General features: G+C 46.1%; 1 protein-coding gene across 1 annotated transcript in view; it reads right to left on the bottom strand.

Moving 5' to 3' along the window:
- LOC144756155 (E3 ubiquitin-protein ligase TRIM39-like) overlaps nt 1-23920 on the bottom strand; it is a 261144-nt gene that overhangs the window by 166548 nt on the left and 70676 nt on the right. Inside the window, exons 3-4 of the mRNA XM_078645733.1 lie at nt 12069-12296; nt 5611-5633 (exon numbers count right to left, since the gene is read on the bottom strand). Coding sequence (XP_078501859.1) covers nt 5611-5633; nt 12069-12296 — 251 coding nt within the window. The remainder of the gene's footprint in view (nt 1-5610; nt 5634-12068; nt 12297-23920) is intronic.

Below are 23920 nucleotides of genomic sequence, written 5' to 3'. Positions count from 1 at the left end.
GCTATAATTTGCCCCCATCCTGCCTGCAGTCCTGGCTGACTAACTTGCAGAGCGCTGTAAACTGCCCTCCTGCCAAGCGCTGTGACTCTGAGGTGCTTTTCACCTCAGAACCCCTTCTGCTGCAGTTGCCCCCAAGCGCTCTCCTGAGCCGACTGATTTACACCCCCCCCCCCACGAGTAGCGCTGTGGTGCCTGACGCCGTCTCCACGAGGCGCTATTCCGATCCCCACTCACCGCCGCAGCCCGGAGCTGTGAGAAGCCATCTGAGGCGCCTGGCGAGGCCTGGCGACCATCGCGACATTCGCGCTGCCCCAGCGACGCCCCTGAGTTGAGGCTGCCTGGTCGGTGTGTGGCGCCTCGCGCCAGCGTCAATTACCCCATCGGCGGCCCCCGTATGTGAGGAGAGGGCCACCGTTCTTCATCACGCTGGGCCGCGGTAGGCCGAAGCTAAGCTGTCCCCGATCACGTGACCGGGGAGCTCCTCCGCCCCGCCCCCGGGTGCCGCACTGCCATTGGTCCTGGCAGACGCGCCCCCGAGGCGGGCCACGCGGCTGACTGGAGCCTCCCCGGCCACACTTTGCAGCGGCCCCGGCCGGAAGCCTTGCCGGTGCGCCCCGAGAAGGCCCATCAATCACGCGGAGGGGGCCGTGGAGCCGGAAGTGCCCCCTCCGTTTAGCCCCGCATTTCGCCCTTGCCACGGCGCCGGCGCCGGTGCCCCGAGGCAGCCCCTACCCCGTGCCGGGCCGAGGGAGGGATGAACACCCCTTCCCCTCTGCCCGAACCAGCATCTCTGCAAGGGCCCCGGAGGGCCGAAGAATAGAGGTAACCCCCTGGGGAGGAGGGTGGTAGGCCGAGTGAGGCCCGAGGTCGCCCCTCCCCCGGGGTTCACTGTGACTGGGTCTTGTTGGCCTCCTTTCTGAATGTGCCTCATTTTATCGTTTTGCCTACATATTTACCAAGGTTTATACCATTACCCCATTGCCTGTCAAAGAGTCTGATGCGACAGGCGGGGTCAGTTAATGTTTCACTGCCTAGATGAGCTGGCTGTAATTTTTAATGAAAAGCCTTACTGACATGTTTATTGTTCACAGGAAATGCAACCTGCACGTGATACATGAAATGTCTTAATGAAATGCTTATTTGAAATGCTAATGAAATTACCAATGCCTTGCTCTAATTGAAAGCCTATATAAAAGATCTTGATTTTTCAAATACAACATCTGGTGTGGTCTCCATTATTGCGCCACTGTGTGTTTCATTGGATGTGTGTGTTAAGTGGCTGCTTTACACATAAGCCCCTGGCCGCCTTCCTGCTCGAGCCATGCTACCCCCCGGAGAACTGGCGGTCCCAGTTCTTACACATCCCAAATGCAAAAATGCAAAAATACCGGTCGCAAAGGGGCAGATTCTGAGAATCTGCCCGTTTGCGACCGGTTTTTGCTTTGATGCATGTGGGCCTTAGCTCTTTAACTGAAACATCTTGCACAGCCTGCACCTACTCAGAGCCTGGATACCCACACGGGTGACAACTTCACGCTCTACCAATCCACGTTACATTAAATTACATAACAAAAATAAAAATGGGACATAGAATGTATACGGTGAAGATCATCAAACTGTGACTTGCAATTTACAACACTAACTAGACTACTGAGTTATATAATATTATGAAGTAAATGTGCCTAAATAATATATCAACACGCTGAAAGTGAATCAGTTAATAAAAACTACATGTTAGAAAATAGACTAATATTACTGTTAATAACGTGTCATCATACAGCACTTCTACTGTTTCTAGGTGCTGCAAAAATTAGGATTATAACCCATTTTAATGTCATTTAATTTCCAAGTGCCAGAAGAACGAAAGCCTGAGTCTGCGCATCTTAAGAATTCTGCATGGTTCAGCAGCTACCATTCAACCCAGTAAGCCATACAATGAATATTATAATACTGCTTTATAATACAAAATACACATATTAAGATAAAAAACATTAACCAAGAAGGGGATATTAATGTAGATAAAACTAAAGAAAGTGTTAAAGGAAAAACTAAGGCAAAAGATAGACTGGAAACAAAACAATAGGGTGCAAAAAAGACAGAAGTAAAAAACAAGCATTTGCAATGCAATAGGTCTCGCATTAGGAAAGTTTGAGCTATTGGTATTGTAAATGGCAAACTTTTTTATTTGTGTGTTGGTTTAGAAAATAGCAAAATTAATAGCTTTGTCATTTACAATGTCAATAGTTTTAACTTTCTCAAATGTGACACTTATAGCATTTGTAATGCAATGTGTTGTATTTTTGTGATTTACATGTATTGATATAACAAATAACATTGCCTTTTATTTTTTCAATAATTAATACTTAAATAACATTTATTGTAATGTATAATGGCAATAGCTTAAACTTTTGTAAATAACTTATGACGATTATGTTCAGTGTATTTTATTGTGACGAAAATCCAAGAACAGAAGTGAAATATTAACATCTTTTTGCCACATTTGTAATAAAGCTTGAAACATTGAGAGAAGATATTTGAACCAGTTGTTGTTGAATGGTTGCACAGATTGATGCTGTGGTGGGGCAGAGTGATGTTGTGGTGTTGACGAGTGATGCTGTGGCGTCCAGTGATGCTGATGTGGTGAATTTGTGCCCCGCTTGAGGGGCATATTATAATTGTAGTGTGAATTCTGCAGATTTATGCTGTCTTAGTAATGCCTAATGCAGTGCTGGTGATCAAAGATGGTGTAGTGGTGGTGAATGATGCTGTGTTGATGCTGTTTAATGATTTTTACTGTCGCTGCCCAGAATTAGCCTCCTTGACAGGTGATCACCCTAGAACAGTGCTTAATTTGAGCCTGTGGTGTCCAGTGTTCCACTGGCACTTAGTTGGCGTCACTTGATTGCCGGAACCTGCCTTATAACAGTTGCCACATGGTGGCGCTGTTTGTGTAATTTAAGGAAGAGCAAAAAAAAACAGTTGCTTGTTAATTTAATATACATTAAAAAAAGCAACTAATACCTGGCACCCAGAGCCATTCTTAAAGCTTTGGTGGCCTCGAACAGTCAGAATTGTCACACTTGTAGCCGTGTGATTGTGGCCATGTGTGTTGGTCACAATCCCACAAACCCATGTGTGTCATTTACAATGCCCATAGTTATAACTTTTGCAAATGTGACACCTATAGCAGTTGTAATGCAATATGTGTTGTATTTACGTGACTTCCATGTATTAATATTACAAATAACAATGGCTTAATTTTTTTTTAATAATTAATACTTAAATCTTACTGTTATTGTTATTTATAATGGCAATAGCTTAAACTTTTGTAAATAACTTTTGTGAAGATTATGTTCAGTGCAGTAACAATAGCTACATTAGTCCCCGTACATTCCAGGGAAACCGGCGACTTTGGATTCTTATCAATCAGCATGTCTGGTCAATATAATATACTGGCAAGCAAACATACTTTTCCCGAATAATTCCACAGAACTGTATTTGACCATCATTCCCTGCAGGGGACGAAAGTTCTGCACGAGCAGGCTCCCAGCAGCGCTAGTTTCCGAACCGCTCCCGTTTACATCAAAGGCTGAACCGCCCACCTCCCGCTCACCCCATCTGCTACTGCCCAAAAGCTATTTATGTGGCATATGTGCCGCGACCCACGGTAGCTAGCTGCTCACATCTGTTAATGGAGTTCTCCGGGAAAAGCCGATTGTACCCGTCGTGACGTGGCGCTATGGGTTGCCACCACGGGAATAACAGAACAACAGATTTTCGATCCTAAATTCACTGGAAAAGATACTATTTTTAGCATCTACTAAACCAGCGTGCATACACGCCAAGAGACCCGATGTGGGTGGGAGACTCCTGATTTTTAAAGACAAAACTGACTTCATTTTGGCTTTCTTGCGCCCGAAATTGCCTCTTAAAATTAAGTCAATGAAGGGAATATATTATTCCTATTTTTTTTTTGTTATCCCCCGCTTTCTTCTTCTTAAACGCTAGCTTGTATGAGGGTGAACTATAAAAAATGGATGACTCGATAAATACAGCTCTATTCTTCTAATTATGCCACATTAAACAAGTCGGGCAACTGGTGAACGCCTGACATTCATACAGTCACAACCTGACTTTGTTTTAATCTGGGGACCACCCAGATAGATCAGCTCACGCAATATAAACTAACTGCAGCCAACAAGTAACGACGGTGTCAGCCTTTTATGGGATTGTGGACGGTTCTTGTTTGAAGGAGGGGCGGGCAGGATTGCGGGAGGGGCGCCCCGTGGGCAGTGCCGATGTGAAGCGGTGGACGCTTAGGAAGGAACCCGTTGCTACCCTTGTGCAATAAGAGGAGGACACTGAACCGTTCGAATGCGGTTTGCAGCCAATAACGCCCAGGCATACACACATACTATTAGTGCATGCTACAAGAGGTAAACATTCACCAGTCCACAGATTGTTCCTTCCTGCCTTAAGCCTTGCTAAATAAAGCTTTGTATCTGGATAACAGGTCCCCAGGGTGGCAGGGACACAGGCTCTTGTCTGAAACAGAACAGAAACAGAACAGAAACAGGGAGGGGGGAGGAGAAATGCGAGACACGGTGAAAAGTGTGAGGCAGGGGGCAAGGTAGGCCCGAGGAATAGAGCTCAGCCAGAAGCGCAAGCCAGAGAAATGGAGTGAGAGAGAGAGCCCGGGAGAGAAGAAAGAGAGAGTCCGAGAGGAGTAAGAGGGAGAGGGAAATACAGAGAGAGGGGTGTGGGGAAGGTGAGGGGTACGAAGAAGAGCAGAAACGTAAGGGACAGACGCCTGAAACAGAACAGAAACAGGGAGTGGGGAAGAGAAATGCGAGACACGGCCTGGCTGCCGTGAAAAGTGTGAGGCAGGGGGCGGGGGAGCGGATCCCTTAGAAGCACGGCCTCGCGGCCGTGAAGAAGTGTGAACAGCAGGGATGTAACTAGGAGGGGGAGGAGAAGTGGAGAAGTGAGGGCGAGCACGCTGGGGAAGATGGAAAGCGAGTGCAGCAGGGGGCGGAGCGGATGGAAGTGAAGCTGCTGGTGGCAATGATGCGAGGCAGGCGGATGGAAGCGAGTGCACGGACACATGCACTCGTCAAAATCCGCCGCCTGGTTTAGCTTTCCTGATCCAACCCTATAATTCTCCCCTATCCATAGGCAAGACCTAAAAAGAAAATATACACAATGAGCAAAAAGTAAGATATGGGTTACATTAAAAGAATGGAAATGAATGCACAAAATTAAAAGAAAAGGAAAACTACGAAAAAATAAAGGAACATTATACAACGAAGAGTAAACGAACGAAGGGGAAATAAATGGAAAAAAGAAAATAAATAAGAGGATGGACAAGACCATAAAAAAAATATACAAGAGGGCAAAATTATTTTAAAAAGAAAACAATTAAAAAATAGGATCCTACATCTCCCCGTTGAATTGCGTTTCCATGCTCTACGCATCCATCTAGAGCTACTGAAAAATGGGGTCACACGAGGGGCAAAAATATATAAAGAAGATTGCACTGTGATAAAACTCATTTTAATGACTCCTCTTTAATTGTTTTATATGGTGAGCTGTCAAAAAAGATTATCGTACCTGTTCAAAATGGTCTTCGCATCCTGGGGAGAGAAAAACAAACAGATCAACACATGACAATAGAGTTTACATTCACAGTAAAATTAACATTTACAAAAAAGTTACCAGAGGGTTTTTCTTCTCCCAGTGGAAACTTGCCTCAATTATCCCACTTCTAAAAAAAGATAATCTGAACGCTTTTTGAATCAACAGATCTCAGAATACATAGAGGTTAACTCTCTGCTGTTACAATAGATATTGGATCTAGAGGAAAGACTCCAGTCTTATGAATCAAGTTAAAAACCTCTGTAAGATTATGTGATATGATTTCTGGTGCCAAGCGAATCAGTCTTGGAGGGCAAGGATCAACAGGCAAGCTAGATTTGGCACCGCTGAGAAGGTTGAATACCCGATCAAATGAGGCAGGAGAGAAGGAATTTAGGGCCATATGTAGGAAGCCAAATTGCGATCGCAAATGCTGAAATTTGCAGAATTTTAGCATTTGCGATCACAATTTAGGCAGTGTGCAATGTAGCACACAAACCCCCACTCGCAAAATAAGGAATCGCTAAATTTGCGATTCCTTATTTTGCGATTGCATTTAAGAAATCCCAATTTGCGATTCCTTAAATGCAATGTAGGAAGCACCCAAGTTGTGAGATTTTGGCCTAAGGAATCGCAAATTACCACCAACTTCAGGATTGTGGTAATTTGGGATTTCTTTGAAAAATTCACTTTTTTGCATTTTTTAAAGTGCCATGTGCCGCACATACATGCCCATGTATGTGCGCCACATGTGCACACATGCTTATTTCAGGGGTGCAACAGGGTGTCCCATTGACACCCTTGCAACCTTGAAAATGAATTCTCAATTTGCGATTCTCTAATTGGGAATCGCAAATTGAGAATGTCTTCCCATTCATTCCTATAGGCCATCTAGCCCATAGGAATGAATAGGAAGGTATTCCTTATTTGCGAATCTCAATTTGCGATTCGCAAATAAGGAATATGTAGGATTCGCAAAATATTTTGCTAATTCTACTTCATTGCGTTTTGCGATTCTCTAATTGTGATTCCCTAAAAATCGCAAATTGAGAATCGCAAAACGTGTTTTTCCTACATATGGCCCTTAGAGAGGTTGAATTGTTACAAGGCAAGTCCAGAGGTGATGTCTGATTACTCCCGGTAATGCTAACAGAAGAAAGGTGGCTACTGATTTTGTCAGGCAGGCCTCCATTATTTAGATTGAAGGAGATGGCATCATATAGCTCGCACACTTTGTGTTGAAAAAAGGATGCTAAAGAGTTACAGAAAATTTGACTGATGGATACATTCTTTGTCTCTGAGAGCACAGTTATCTTCTGGACTGTGACAAACAAATTATTTTGGGCAATTAACTGCTGAATTCATTTTGTCTATAAAGTAGCTCGTTTTTGAACAAAAAAATCAGTTCCTTGTATTTCGTAATTATTTTTCTATATATTTCTTTCTCAGTGATGGCATAATTCTGGCACCATAGCCGTTCGCGGCAGCGACACCAGGGTTTTTAAATCCGGAGTTTTTCGCAGAACCGAGGCTCAGATGGTCTATCTCTAGGAATCTTCCCTGATTTTACAGGCGCTAAGGTTCTAACAACGGAATCAATATCGGCATGATAATTTGTAATTACAGTTTCTAAATCCATTGTGATCTGGGGTCTATTTTTGTAAGATGGGCCCTGAATTCAGTGGCATCAATAGCATGCCATGAACGTTGCACATACTTCTTCCTTGAGGTGTTCACCTTAGAGCAAACCTTCAGATGGGAAAGATCAAACAGAATAGCTTAGTGATCAGACCAGAAAGCTGAAGTGATCCAGTAAAATTAAAATACGGATAGTGCTTTAAAAATACCATTGAGCAAGTGCCCTACCGTGTGGGAGGTGCCTCTGACAATTTGCTCAAGGTCCTCGCTCACTGTGCCACTGGATTCAAGCTAGCCTGGCTGAAGAAGAGTGACACACCCTGAAACCGGTCCCAGGATGCTAGTTTCCGGACCAGGGAGGACCTGACCTGGCAGTTCGTTCTGGACTGTTCCCATGGGGCACAGGGTCAAGACTGATTTGCATAAGGCTGGGTCCAAACTGGGGTGGCGTAGTGGGCAAAAGAACGATGGATTTAACCCAGATCTTTTGACTGGGGGAGAATGATTGCATTGTCAGCATTCCGTCCAACATTTGTTTGCTGTAACACTTTTTGCCCTAAGTGGGAAGGGCATGCCCAGACGCGGGTCCCATGTTCACTGTGCCACTGGATTCAAGCTAGCCTGGCTGAAGGGTGACATACCCTGAAACCGGTCCCAGGATGCCTGTTTCCGGTCCAGGAAGGACCTCGCCTGGCAGTTCGGTCTAGACTGTTCCCATGGGGCACAGGGTCAAGACTGATTTACATATGGCTCGGTCCAAATTGGGGTGGCGTAGTGGGCAAAAGAACGATGGATTTAACCCAGATCTTTTGACTGGGGGGGAGAATATTTGCATTGTCAGCATTCTGTCCATCATTTGTTTGCTGTAACGTCAGAAGAGGGAAGAGCACATGGAGAGACTACATTACACAAAACATTACACTTGAATGCAAAATAAGAACACATTGTATTTAGGAAACATCAATATACATAAAAAGCTTTACATACAAAGTGGTTGCTCCAATAGTGCAACAGGTGCCCAAATAAAAAGCTCTCGCATAGTTTGTTATAGATAAGAGAGAAGACGTCAGCAAATCTACTAAAATGAATTCCAAAAGAACGCCTGTTTAGTCAATATCTTTAAACATTCTAGAGGTGACAGCTCCAATCAATATTGCCTCTCTGTGACCGGTCAATCTGATCCAGGCCGTAGAGAAAAACTTTGACGTTTCGACATGAACATAATGGTGGGCAAGCCAGTTAGAGCCTCATACGTGGTCTTCATCAGGACAGAGTGAAAATCTGAGAAAGGGGGAGCAAACTATAGAACAAATATAAAAAAAAAGCAACATTAAGAACATAATATACAAAAGTGTGTGCATGTGTATACAAGCTGTATCCCTCTGCTGCTGGATCTCACCTTGGTTCTAGCAGCGATCAATGCCAAAACTGACTGAGGAAATGCAGAAAAAGCGAAGGGCCAACGGCTCCTCTTCTAATTAAGGAAAACTCGCTACAACAATCAGAACATCATCATACTATGTCCCTAAGGGATTAACACTGGCTACCCTCAAGTTGTGAGCATGCAGCAAATACCAAAAAATGCTCTGGAGGTCAATTCCAATAAACCCTGAAAAAGAAGATGCAAAAAATGGAAGCCTCTGAATGCACCTATACTGAAATAATGGAATTAAATCCACACAGAGTACAAACTACTCATCAAGACAGACCCAATCTGTTTTTTTCCTGTACACTTTGAATGTTGGGCATACTAATAGGTGAGCAACATACTTTTGTAAAATAGGTTTTTAATGTTGCTAATTCGTTATTTGTTCAATAGTTTGCTCCCCCTTTTTCAGTTTTTCACCCTGTCCTGAAGAAGACCTTGTATGAGGCTCCAACTGCCCCCTTTATGTTTGGGTCGAAAATTCAAATTATTTCTTTACGGCCTGGATCAGAGTGACCGTCCACAGACAGGCAATATTGATTGACGCGGTCACCTCTAGAAAGTGGAAAGGCTCTGTAATGTTTTCAAATATTGACTGAACAGGAGTTATTTTGGAATTGATTTGAGTATACTTTGCTTATCTATGACAACCGATGCATGAGCACTTCCTTTGTGCACCATGCTGCCCTTATTGGAGCAACCACTTAGTATATAAACCTTAATATGTATATTGAAGTTTTACATACAATTTATTCTTGTTTTGCATTCAAGTGTAATGTTTTGTGTGATGCGGTCTCTATATGTGCCCTTTGCTCTACTGACATAACGTATTGATTTTTGTTGCATTTGAAATGAAAACATTTTTTTTATTGGATTGGTTCATGTATTAGGCTTTTCCTAAGTACCCGTGTGGACCATTTGTTGTATATATCAATTTGCAACCAGGTCCTACAGCGTTTTGGAACCTCATTATTATGTTATGGTGTAAATGCATGTGCAGGCAGGATCTGCAGATCCAAACAAATATCTGTCTATGCGGGCTAGTAAACTCAGAATTAATCACAGCCCTGAAAGCAGCTAAAAGGCAAATCCATCCTAGGATTAGTGAAGGGCTAGCAGAATCTTTGGATCAGGGAACTGATGAGTACCAATAGAAAATCCTGAACCCTGGCCCTCTGTAATCAATGAGTGCTCTGTTAATCATTAACAACTTGTGCTACTTTTTTGGTCCGTAAAGATTTCCTTGCCAGTGCATGATCTTGTCTAGAATGGTTACTAATAGTCAACAAGACCGTATATTATTACCATAGTCAATGGCTCTATGAGAAAAGGCATTGTGCTACAAACAAAGGAATTAGCAAAGGAGACATAACTTCTTAGATGAACTAAACTAGATGCACCGCCCAGTATAAACTAATGTCAATGTTGACTATGTGTGTTAATGTGTTGGAGGAGGTGACCCATCAGCAGTAAACTATCTTAAAAATTGGAAGGTAGATTAGAGTACCATGAATCTGATGTTAATATATCTGCAATCTATCCCTTTGTTGCTGGATTAAACATTGGTTGATAGGCTCAGGATGATTGCACTGCTTTGTAAACAGAATGGTAATGTTGAAATCTGAACCTTTATTCTGATAACAGTTTTAGCTACATGTTATGCTAGAAAGCAGACCACAGTCTCTCTCTTCGTCTCTAATATCAGTCTATACAATCTGATATCGCTGGACCTTGGAAAGAACAGGAATCCCTCAAGAGCCTCAGATCTCTCATTTGAACTATTAAACTTTTCTGCTACATCCTTTTCTAAAGGCCTCTGTTACAGGTTCTCAGACTCATTCAAGAGAACCACCGAGACCGCGGCTACTAGGTCTCACTGTAGTCGTTGAGGTCGTCCACCACTGGTGTCCCGGGGTCCATCCTACTTTGGCTCTGTTGGGCCAAGTCAACCCTTTCTGCACATGAATCTTAGGGTAGAGAGTGCGACCAGTGATTGGCTTCTTAGGGAAACAGCGTGGAGCGCCCAAACTAAGAACTCATCAATCAACCACCAGCCACAATAACTTCGAAGTGCAATCCAGTGCTTGCCTTTTAAGAAAAGAGAATACCTTTTAATCATTCAGTAGTATTAAATACTACAAATGAAACTTGACATACAACCCAGTGATTCCGATTACAATTCTCCCTCGTGTCTTTACATCGGTCGAGCCCCCTCCTTCTAATCCCACCCGGATGACTGATTGGTGGCTGGTTCCCCCAGTAGTTAGAGCAGAAGCATAAATCAAGCTCAGGTGCAGTCCTAATTATTCCCACAAGTCAAAAATAACTTGGTACACATTCTTGAGAGAAGACAGTTCCAGAAGCCACTGTGGCAGTCAGACAAGGCCCACGTTACTATATGTGCAGCTGCCTTCCCCCACTCTGCAGTGCAGGAGCCCTGGAACTAAAGCAGACAGATTTAGAAGCAGGTGGACTGCTGCTGTAACAACAGTGGTTACTGTTTCTCTGCCATAGTTATAAACCTCCGAAGGTCCAACAGAGTAAGGCCCGTCTGAGGCTGACCTCTTTATCCACCCACCTAATTTAGATGGACCAATGTACAGGTCAGTTTTCACTGCCAGTCACCGCCAGGAAAACCCTGGCCCTAAGGGGTAGTAGAAGCTGCTTTATGCTTCCCTCACCAAGGGAGAGAATGCTTATAGTCTGGGGAGAATGTTTTTTTCCCCATCAAAATAAATTCCCATCTTCATAGAAATAAAACAAACAATAAGTCTGACGGATGGCTCCATCATGTTGACGGAGCCGTGTGTCAAACTTAAATTTAAAAAATCGTTGACAGGAACTACTGAGACAGCGGGTCCCGCCAATGCTTTTAAAATGACCGGCAGCTTGGCAGTCATGTCTTAATTGGGTGGGAGGAGTACCCATCGCTCGGTGGACATTAAGTCTTTCACCAGTCTGAAGGGGAATATTCCATCTGCCAAAACGTAAATCATACCAAGAGTTTCATTATCTGGAGATATGGGCTGTTTAAAGGTATACTATATAACATGGTAGCTGTTGCAACATTATTAATATAATTGCTAAAGACTTTGTCTTATCTTCAGAATGCAACGCTCCTCCAGTTGCCCAGCTGTGCTACAAGTCACAGTGTTGATATCCTGTGTCTTTGTGTTTTCTCTTATACCACTCCCCTTCCACTGGGTTTACTTATAACCAACACATTACTTTGGTTATTTTTTGTAGTGTGTTCAGAGAGTTGTGGAAGCATGCATCGCTCCCACTTGATCTGGCTTACAATATTGGTACTTTCTTGCACTAATTAAGGTTTGCTGTTTTCTTGTTCTCTGGATTTATAATCTTTTCTTACCTTCAATAAATCCACATCCTGCTGCTGACACTTCAATTCGACATTGGTAATACAGCTTCTTAAGACAAATTGCTGTTCTTCTAATTGTGTCACTCTCTCCTTGATTCTCTGCAGACTCTTCTCTTTCTCCCCAAGGTTGCTGAGGTGACGAAATTTTTCCTGCTCCAAAAACTGCTGAAGCTTCTCAAACTCATTAGTGATTTGCTCTCTCTGGCTCTTGAACTTGGCCTGCAACATACAATTAAATCATATGTTCACAACGCTACAACCTCGGAAAAATGCAATAGGTTTATCAAGTGACTCTAGGGCCGAGATAGGTTTTCTTGTAATTTACTGGGTAATTGAGGGACATCATATATGTCATACTGGAGACAGGAGTGTCCAGTAGAACAGTAGAAGGCATCGTTTTTCCCTGACATGGACATTTCCTGTACTACTATTTGATGTCTTTGTGGAGCAGAGGCGGAGTTTTGTTGTCTGAAATAGAAAGGAATGACTGTATTTCAAGCTTTATTAGAAATCTTTATGTGAAAGTTGTAATTGTGTCACCGCACTGACCATTTGTCTGGAGCTGCACTGTGGCAACACAGGGATCAGATGGTGATCTTAGGGTGCGATATGTTGTCTATTTGGTGGAAAGGTTCAGATCATGGGAGACGCTGCAGCTTTGTAACAAATAAAGGACCTTTAGCTTTAGCCTCGGCTGACTGGAATACGGAAGACAGATGTGGTGCTAGGGCTGGAGACAGCAGGTGTCTTTGTAGAGAAGTGTACTCCAGGTTTAACCTATGATGACATGTTGTGGGAGCATCAAGTGCAATGGAGGAGAGACTGTAGGTCACCATTAACAAGACACTGCTTGGAAGCGGAGAAGGGTTATTATTTTTAGCGACTGCAGATTGTGAAGGTTTTGCTCAATTAAAATCTCATGATTTAGCATCGATCTAGAGCCGGGTCTGAAAGTCTGGCGAGAGATTTCCTATCCACAGGTTGTCTGAAGCAAGCTGGTTCATCCAACAAGTGTATGAATACTGGAAAAGGAAAGAGACTTTTAGGGAGACGGACATTTGGTTTTCATCAACATACATGATGCTCAGCAGTACTGCTCTTGATACACACTTTACAATTCATGCTAACCACAATACATGCTGACTCGAAAATTCACTCTGTTTCCTAAAAACCTTACAACCTATGTATTTGCACAAATGTATGCCTGGCAAAACCGCAGCGATCTCACATTAAATACAACATTTCTAACCACATGGGCTACAAAATGATACTGGGGCAAAATGAGAAATTAATGCCTGAAGGGCCGCACCCTCCCCCCCCCCTCCCCCCCACACACACACGCACACAGCCCTGGGGGCCAGACATTAATTAATAAAAAAAAATGCGGGGAGGCTGTATGGCCTCCCCCGCAGCCCTGGGAACGCCACCTCCCCCGGGCCCAAATACAATACCAGCTGCCCAGGGCTTACTTAACAAGTGGGGCCCTCATGTAGCCCTACAGGGCCCTGGGACCGCCATCCCCCAGGGCTGGGTCCAGCCATATGCCGGGGTTCCCCGACAAGCCATAGCAAACTAGTGCTGCAAGCGGAGCTTGTGTCTGATTCACTACCACCTGTGAAGCGATCAGGGAAACCGACATATTGCTTTGGGATAAAGGGAGCTGCATATTCAGCAGCTCCCTGGGTCTCAAAGCAATGCCGGCCCCTGAAGGAGGTCGGAGCCAGCAGGGACCGCGGGGCCCTTCAGGCTCCCCGGCGGTCCCTAATATTTTAAAAGTAGGTGCCTGGGTGGGACCAGGAAACCCACACTCCAGGCCTGACCCAGGGGGATGGGGACACCAAGTCCAAAATTGGTCTGGGAGGGGGCAGTGCTGCCCCAGCCGGCGGTCCCTAATGTTTTAATAGTAGGTGCCTGGGTGGGACCAGGAAACCCACACTCCAGGCCTGACCCAGGGGGATGGGGACACCAAGTCCAAAAACGGTCTGGGAGGGGGAAGCGCAGCCCCAGCACTTTTTTAAAAAAAAAATCTTTTTTTTTTTTTTTAAAAGGGCCAGGCCCCGGGAGATTGTGTCCCTGGGGAAGCAAATGGCACAAGAGGGGGGGCACACAACACCCCCCCCCACCCTTTAAATCTTTAAATAGATAATTTAAAAAAGAAAGGCCAGCCTGGGGCGGAAACTGGCCTGGGAGGGTGGCTGCTCCCCCCTCCCCCATTTTTTAATATGAAAAAATAAACAAAAGGGGATGTTAACAAGTTGTCTTTCTTAAGGACATCTAGTTATTGACCAATGCTTCCGCTCAGGAGCCCAAATTTATTCTTGTGCTTCCGCTCTGGTGCACAAATCTATTTTTTTGAAGTGTTGTTCAGGTTCCATGTCCGCGTCCTGAGTGTTCTGTTAAACAGTTTCTGTTGGAGCAGTGACACCAGGGGCATCAGAGGAGCTGTCATGGGCTCATAACGCCTCATGCTCACTTATTGAAATAAACAAGTAACTTTCTACTCGCTTGTGGCTGGAGATCTTGTTTATGTAAGGTACCCAACACCTTTTCAAGCATTACCATGCACTCCGCCATCCCCAGCCACTTTCTCGCTGTTCCGCCCCGCCTGCTGGATGCTCCCTGGGTCATTCACCACCTCTTGGCTGTGTGCAGATACCGCAGCTGCAGCAGCTGCCGCAGAGCGAGCCCTTGATGCCAATGCTGTCTTAGTAATGACCTTGGGGGCCATACTCCCACTCCGGTGCCTCCAGAAGCCTCGTATACCAAAGGCGGAGCGCTGACACGTTGGCACCAAACACCGCGCCGAGGGACGCCAAAGCAGATACCTGCTGCAGGATTAAGTATGGGCGAAATTTGCAAATTTGCGGTCCGCGAATTCGTGCGAAATTGCAGAAAAAGTCCACGAGTTCGCGAATTTTCCCGTGAACTCGCGGATTTTTGTACCATTTGCACAAATATGTGACCACGTGTGCCTGTAACTTTGCCAGCACGCCAAATGGCGCCGAGGTCCCTTGAGTGAGTTGGCCATTATAGTGGGGACGGGCGGGAAGTCGTTTCATACCGCTAGTGTGTGGTGGATGGGGCCAAACGGCCGGGGTTTCTATGAGAGTTTACATGCATCTTGTTTATAAAGGGTCAGAGACCGAGCAGAGCAACAGATGAGGAGAAAGCAGCCTCCTGGTCACAGGAGCTACACGGGGATGGCGCTCGGGAAACTCATGGATGCAAAAATAAGTTTGGCACAGGACCCCGGAATCCTTCAGATGTCCAAGATAGCTCTGCTGCGCGTGTTGGTACAAAGCGATTCTGATCCTGCTCAGTGGGTTCGGGCGCATGCAGCTGCTGCTGCTGGACAATGTCCCATCTCATAAAACTGCCCCGAACAGGCATATGCTGGCGCTGGGCAGTAGGGTGCAGTGGCATGCGGGTGCCCCACGCATGGTGCATGCGCATACCGGTGCCGGGGGGGGGAGGGGGGGACACGTGTTTATTGGTGCTGTGCAGCAAGTTATGACTTTACATTTTGACTGCACCAGACGGTGGTACCACCTACACGGATCAGGAGCATCCAGGCACCAGACTTCATGGTGCACGAGCCAGGAGCATCCAGGCACCAGACTTCATGGTGCACGAGCATAATGGTGCCGTGCGGTATGGGTATATATGTACTGGAGGCAGGGGGACACTTAGCACAATGTGTGCTCACACCCAGAAGGCTCCCAGGCAATTGAGCACAAATGATTTTCACACTGCGAGGGCTCCGGGGCAGTTCCGCAGCACGGGGGCTCACACCCACTGGGCCCCAGGGCAGTTCAGTAGCGCGTGGGCTCACAACCCCTGGGCAGCTCAGCAGCGCAGGGGCTCACACCTACAGGGCTCACGGGCAGTTTAGCAACGCCACCCTCTGGTTCACCACCGACACCCTCTGGTTCACCACTGCCACCCTCTGGTTCACCACTGCCACCCTCTGGTTCACCACTGCCACCCTCTGGTTCACCACTGCCACCCTCTGGTTCACCACTGCCACCCTCTGGTTCACCACTGCCACCCTCTGGTTCACCACTGTAGATTATGGGGAGAAAGCACACCTGCCCAGCCTCAACCGGGGGCTGGTTAATGTGTGACTGCATTTGAGCTTCAAGTCCGCCACCTGCTTCCTTATCTGTAAGTGCTTCCTGTTGTGGTTTAATTTTTGTGACAGCCTGGAGCATTGTGCCATACTTGTAACTATTCTCTGACCCGACGGTCAGAGCAGGGTCAGAGAATAGTTGCAAGTAGGCAACAACTCTGGAGGCGCCCGCTCAGGAAGCACTTACAGGGATACAGCAGGTGCCCAAGTTGAAGTTAATTTCTTTGAACCATTTTGTAAAGGGTTACAAAGAAATTAGCTTCAACTTGGGCACCTGCTGTAACCCTGTAAGTGCTTCATGTACTTCAATTTTTGAAAATCCGTCCCGAAAGCGATTTCGCGGATTTTTCTGCAATTTTGAGAGATTCGCGGACCGCGAAATTGCAGAAAATCCACAAACGGAATTTACGCCCATGCTTATGTAGGATTCTGGACTCGTCAAACTGGTAATAACTCTGAGCATGCCGCTCTATTTAAACATCCAATTCTGTACAATCACCGACAGTCTTTCTGGAAGGAGAGATAGCCTAGAGATGCTACTTCAGGAAAGGTGATTCATCCGTGCAAGAGACCGCCAGCTCACACAGCCGATCGCACGGCCGCCTTCTTGCCCGCAAGATACAGGTAAGTATTATCCAATCGCATTTGCATTTTAACTCTCCCTTTCTTTCCTATAGTTTCTGTCTCAACCACAAACTAGACACATTAAAAAAGACCTCCAAACAGGAGATGCACTAGGAAGACATCATTGTTCAACTCTTGATTAGTTATTTTCCAATCACGAGGACTTTGGCGCCACTGGCTGCTCTTCTGCACAATACCTGCCTAGTCTTCTCCTTGTGGATTTCAGTAGGGACCATTTTACTCTATTAATGACTTTCCTAATTGTTATGGTTATTGTTCCTATATTTGAAAGTTCTTAATCTGCTCCTGCAAGAAAAGAGGACTTGTTGCTCCTAGACAACAGATTTATAGGGTTGCTCTAAATATTATTAGTTGTTGCCTTTGTGACTGCATACTGTGTTTTTTTTTCTCCAAGTATGATGGAACTGTAGCTTATCATGGCTGTTATTTACATTTAAAGAAAATAAAACATAAGAGAAGCCTCTGTGTCTTTAATCAAATCAAGACTTTCTTAGAGCTAATAAAATCTCCATGTTTGCCTTCTTTTGCTGAACCCATATTGTTTGTTTGATGTGGAACTCCAAACATGGTACAATTAGTATACCCCTGATTGGTACATTTAATTTACTTGCATGTCCTTAGTATAGTATACTACATGTAGAAGGCACCATAAATTAAATACCCCAAGTGGACTGCAGCATTCAGTTTGCCACCTGCTAAAGCAGCACTGCAAACCATGGCGCAAGCCTGCCGTTGCAGCCTGTAGTGCAGTTCCTGCAGCAGTCCAGCTGCCCACCAGCAACTGGACCAGGACGCAACAGTGCTGCTTGGGCTCTTTCTGACACCCTGTGAGTCTCTTAGGGCCTCCCCTGATGTCCAGAGTGGCTTTAGAAGTGTAAGCCTTTAGTGGATTGACACTTCAAGGATGATTAAAGTCCAAAGGTAACATTTTAAACTAGGGTGAACCAGGCTAATGTATCAGACTCGTGATCCCTTGCAGCCAGTGTCAAATTACTCCTAGTGCTTATTTTACAGCGACCATTGACAATCACTAGCACTTTGTGATCCTTGGTGCTATTTCACCATAAAACATTTAAAATGTTTAACTCCAGTACTATTTATTGGACTTTTGTCATTATGGTATAATTTTGTTTATTACATTTTACTGTTTTCTAATTCATTTTTTTATTTGTTATTATTATTTTGCATTTCAACTATATTACTCTTTTGATGCTGCATAAATACTTTACACATTACTTCTAAAGTTAAGCCTGTCTGCACTGTGCCATTGCTACCAGGGGGTTGAGCTCAAGTTTATTTAGTGTCTTTTGTTCTTCACCCTGAAATTATTATTTGAAATGGGTTCTCACCCCTTCAATTAATAATCAGATTTTCACACCCACTAGAGAGGCTTTAGAAAAGGCAGTTGGAGCAGGATTTGGTCGTGTTTTTGGGTTAACACTGAATCAGTTGGCTACCACATGGTTGTATAATAAAGGCATCACTGGATAAACCACGCGTGCCTCTACCACGCAGCCTATACCACAAATGTGTCTTAACCATGCATTCCTTTACCTTGCAATTTCGAAGTAAATGCATGAATGGTAAAGGGGTATGCGTTGCTAAGGTCACAAACACCCCGCACAAAGCTGCAAGCTAACCCCACCCCCTACCAGCCTTGAGATCCAAATACACCTACCCCCTCCCAACCCCCACAATATCCCCAACCCTTAATCACTATCTCAACCCCCTCCCAACCTTGCACTGTCCCTACAACTACCCAACCCCTTTCACTGCCCTTAGGCAAACCCCTATTTTAAAAAACTACCCCGATACACCCAGGCCTAAAAGCTACCCGCCCTCTCTTAAGCCCTAAACACTACCTGACTACCCATTCCTCTCTTGCTGTCCTGAGGCCTAAATCCCTGTCTCAGCCCAGCCCTCAAAACTACCCAGCCCTACCACGCAGCCTAAACCACAAATGTGTCTTAACCACGCATTCCTTTACCATGTAATTTCGAGGTAAATGCATGAATGGCTATGGTCGCAACCCCCATGCCGTAAGCTACAAACTAACCCCCCTGCCCCCTACCCGCCCTGAGATCCAAATACACCTACCCCCTCCCAACCCCCACAATATCCCCAACCCTTAATCACTACCTCAACCCCCTCCCAACCTTGCACTGTCCCTACAACTACCCCAACCCCTTTCAATGCCCTTAGGCAAACCCCTATTTTAAAAAACTACCCCGATACACCCAGCCCTTTAAACTACCCCGCCCTCCCCTAAACCCTAAAAACTACCTTGACAACCCATTCCCCTCCCCTGAGGCCTAATACCCTAACCCTTAATAAAAGGCCTACCCGTCCCTCCACCAGCCCTAAAACCTACTCCGACCCACCAGCCTAGAAAACTACCCCAACCCACTCCCCAGCCAGAAAACTATCCCTGACCCACCGCCAGACAGAAAACTATCCCTGACCTACCCCCAGCCTACATAATTACCCCCGACCCACCCCCAGCCCATAAAACGTCCCCGACTACACCCCGGCCCAGAAAACTACCTCCGACCCCCCCATAGACCAGAAAACTACCCTCAACCCACCCCCAGCCCAGAACTACAGCCCAGCCCCACTTACCTCAACGCTTCCTGTGAGGTCTTCTTGCTTCTGTCCAACGCAGCCAGCAGCTAGACCGCTGTTGTACTGGACCTGGTTGGCTAAAGTACACTTAAACTTTTTGCTTTTCCCCTAGACCGTTTTCCTGACAGAGAGCTGCGAAGTTAGATGCTGTAGGAACTTGCCACTGCTAATAAGTGTGCAAGTACAGATGTTTCCAGTATAAATTGAAGAGTTGTTTGGTTGTCTCTGATTGGTATGTTTGCTAGTATTATTAGTCTCAAGATTTGGAGATGGAACAATTAAGTTTGGTATGTCTGAACTCACAGAGTCATAACGCATCTTTTTGGGTAGATGGTTTTGTCGCTGTGTCCAGAAAGTGATGTTTGAGAAAATGGCTGAGTTTGTGCTTTAGACCTATTTGCGTGTCTCAGCAGAATGTGAATTGCCTGCCTGGATCTGGGAGAGGTGAGAAAGGCTGAGGGAGGTTGTGCCGCATGGGATGTGTGGACACTGCATCAGGCTGCCCTGCACCTGGAGCGGGGCGAAGGAGAGGCTTTGCGAGGTGAAGAGGCCTGATTCAGAGCCATAAAACAATAGACCCATCTACCTCAGAGTGATTAAAGATCTAGGCCCCCAATAACAAAGAGAGGATGGTGACGCTGGTTGGAAGATATGCAAGACTGATTTAGGGAAGGGGTCAGGGACCCCTGAGCACAGGGAAACTTCAGAGACACTGAAGGGTATAACTAGAAAAACTGGAACCCCAAAACTTTGGTTAGGTTTTGTCATGCGGACAATGTCGTAGAGAACGGTCTCGGTATCTTTAAGAGAAGTGCGGAGAGCTCTTTGAAGACACGGTGGACTGGTCGGGCCTCTGGGGCCTTTGACCTGTCCACGATCAGAAAGAAAACCTCAGCCTCAGAGTTGCTGAATAGGCTGCGGGAGATGCTTGACCCTTGCTTTTTGATGTGGGGCTTGTGGGCAGTTTGTAACTCTTGACCGAGGAGAGACTGAAGGGGAGCTGCAGTGGGTCTTGCCCTCCCTTCTTCCTGGGCAGGATTCTGCTGTGTGCTACGTCCTGTACCCCAAGGTCCCGAGGTGAGCTGGGTCCCTGTTCGGAAACACAAGAACATAAAAGTTTCCAGGAAGACTCAAGTGGCATGGTGGTGGGACCGTGTCGTGGCAGTTTGAGGCTTCCTAAGGGGTGCCTAAGATGATTGCGGGCCCCCGAAACAAATCAAGACTGACGCGCAGGGAGCGTGTCTTGGTGCGGCTACAGGTGTTGGGGCGCCTGTGGATTGTGGGCATCGTGGAAGAGAGCCGGGATTGGGATACGCAGAGGGAGCATGTCGCAGTGCAGTCTAGGCACTAGTAGAGAGTGCCAGGACATCGTGGGCACTGAGAAGGAGTGAGTCTCCGACATGTAAATTGGCGTGTGGTGGTGAGGTGAGACCAAGACGCGCTGTGTGCATGTGGTGCGATCCAGGTGTTCGTGGAGAGCACCGGAAGGCCGGGTGCACCAGGAGATGGAGCGAGTCTCGGACGAGCCGGGGGTGCGTGTCGAAGGTGCCACCGAAGGTGCTGGTGAGGAGTACTGGGGAGCGGTGGGCACCAGGGAGCGAAGAAATCCTAACAGCGCTGGACAGGAGGGCCAGGTGATCGGGCCCTCAAAGGCAACGTGAAGGAGCACCAGCGTCGGGTGGAAGGCTTCGTGGAAGGAGTTGTGCTGAACGTTGGCGGCCCTGACTGGCAGCCCCGCAGGAGCTGAACTACCTGCCCGAGCATGCCTTGCCAGAGGTGACAAGGTTCTGGAGTGAGGCCAAGCTGCTGCTGCAGGAGAGGAGAGTAGCGTCGCACCCCCCAGGTGAAGTGGATCATCGCCTGGGGCGAGGTGTGGGCCCAGAGTCTCTCAGCCTCTCGCTGCTGGCAGCTGTGTGCGCCTGTTGCTCCGGCACAGACTCGGTCCGTATTGGTTCCAGACGGGGCAGTACAGGTGCCAGGGCCAAAGTGGAACTTGTGTGTCATCGTGGATCCGTGTTGGGGGCAACCGGTCGCACACTTCTAAAAACAGTTGAATAACACTTTGCATATTTGCTGCTAACGTACTATCGAAATATTGAACAACGTCTTACACTAGAGGTGCTTAACGAACTTAGGGGGTTAGTGCGCTACGCACTACGTTATGTTGCTGTTGCAGGGTACAGGATTATAGCTTAGCACACTGCATTGATTATTTACTGCACTGTACTGAATTGCACTGTGACGCATTACCTTATTCCTTCGTTGCACAGGGCATGGTGGTGGTGATGATACGCATTGCATTGTTTTCCTATTGCACTGTACGTAATTTCAGCGTGACGCATTGCTGTATTTCTTCCTTGAACAGGGCATGCTGGTAGCGACTCAAGTTGCATTACCTTGTGTGAACTCAGTACAGGTTCTTGACCCTACGAATTGCATTGTTTTACTGTGGCACTGTACAGAAACCCATCGTTAAGTAGGGCAGTATTCCTTGTATTTTGCAACGTGTGTGAATCTAGTGATAGGATGTACCTAACCTGTTGAGAATGGTTAAAAGTCAGCATAATTGTTGGTTAGAAGCAGTGGTTGGGCATTAGAACCGCCCAACCCACCCGAAACAATATTACCCATTGTGTATGTGTGGAAGTTGTATCGTGTGGTCATTTCGTATATCTTTTTATATAAAATATACTCGTTTGATACAAACTGGTGTGGAGTCCATTTGTGGTGACATCATTGGGGCGGTTGTGGTTGCACATAGTGAACACTCATGCCTTTGAGATCAGCCTGGCTGCTCGTGTCAAGCTACTAAGGGGTGAGCAGGGCTGTCTCGGACGGTGTCCTACCTTGGCATAATGTGGGAGCAGGGGAGGTCAGATCGCGCACTTGGCAACAACGGTGCGCGGGAACTCTGGATTCTAACAACCGCACATTGCCTTAACCCCTTCCCTGCTGCCGTTGGCCGTCGCGAGCACTACCTTCGTAGTGCTGCGCACGTCCAACGGCCGACGCGGCCCCACCCACGCACGGAAACGCCTGCACTGCAGCGGAATTACCGCCGCGGTTAACGTGTTAACCTCATATATGAGTGGTTAAGGCATATGCATGGTTATGGCAAGCGTGGCTTCGCTTGCAGAGTCAGAACACTTGTGGTTTAGACCGCGGTGTTCTGATTGTTTCCCCAACCACATATATATGATCTCAGCCTGAAAGATATTTCAGCTCTATTCAGTATAGTTCTAAGCTGGTTTCAAACCCATACCTGTGAACACCTATGTGACTGATAAAGGCGGACTGCTTCAACCATATTCACACTGAATATTAGACACCGTTCATTTTTCAATAAAACATGATTAATTGTTCTAAAGAACAATATAGAAAAAATGTTCAGGCCCTCGGAAAGGCCTCAATAAGGAGGCCCCGATAGGCCAACTCCTCTCGCCACGTTGAGCCTCCTAACGGCTAGGGCGCTCGACCTCGGACCTGGAGGAACTGGGTTCGAGTCTCGGTAACGACGCCAAAACCTCCTGTGATTCTGGGCAAATCACTTAATCTCCCCGTGCCTAAAAATGAAAGTGTGTCCTCATGTAACGTAACTGGAAAATGTGTAAAGCGCTCTGATACCGGATTCGGTTCGGGTCTAGTTCGCGCTATATAAAACTCTGCAAAAAAACAAAAACGTGCTGGATCTTGCTAATGCCGCTGCCACGCACACAATGCAGCTTCTCCCGATGGCACAGTCAAAAGGAAAGATTTAAAGACACGGTGCCTCATTTGACATGAGGAAGAAAAGATAAAACCAAAATACTCAGGATTTACTTCGTCATCAACATTATGCAGGATCTGAAAATAATTCTGGATTGGTTTGGCTAGTACTTTTGTAATCCAGTGCCTCGTGGCCAAATCCTGAAAGAATAATAGTTCTATGTGTTTTTTTCAATCCTTGTCAAGGGGTAATGAGCACTATATAAATGCAAATGTCTCATGAATTAGGAACTTTGAAATCATTTCCACCCACAGTAATGAAGCTGTACGATAAGTGCTTGCCGTCTTCTCTGATAAATAGGATCTTGACCCCTTAAATGGACTGGATATTAAAAACACCTTAACATTATTTTAAAAATTCCCACTTGCATCCCCCAAAATATCAGTCCAAAATATCAGGTAACCAGAAAACAATCACAACATAATAAAATATTTCAAAGACAATTTTACATCTTCTCTAGCCTTTCAGCGAAGAGAGTAGTGGGTCAACGGGATGGGTGTGTCCCCAGTGCTGCTACTGACGAAAGCGGTCTCTCTAAATTTAAGGCCCTTTCAGAAGAGCAACTTGTAAAATGGTTTCCACTTATTAAATCTGGGGCACCACAAGACCCCCGTCCCCTTGAGATAATGCACATGATTCCTGCACAAGTGGCACAATTTCTGGGCCATATACTGAATCTCA

This window comes from Lissotriton helveticus, chromosome 5_1, assembly GCF_964261635.1.
Source record: "Lissotriton helveticus chromosome 5_1, aLisHel1.1, whole genome shotgun sequence".
NCBI classification, from domain to species: domain Eukaryota; kingdom Metazoa; phylum Chordata; class Amphibia; order Caudata; family Salamandridae; genus Lissotriton; species Lissotriton helveticus.
The sequence above is the reverse complement of the archived record's forward strand: the minus strand, read 5'-3'. Positions and strand labels throughout refer to the sequence as shown.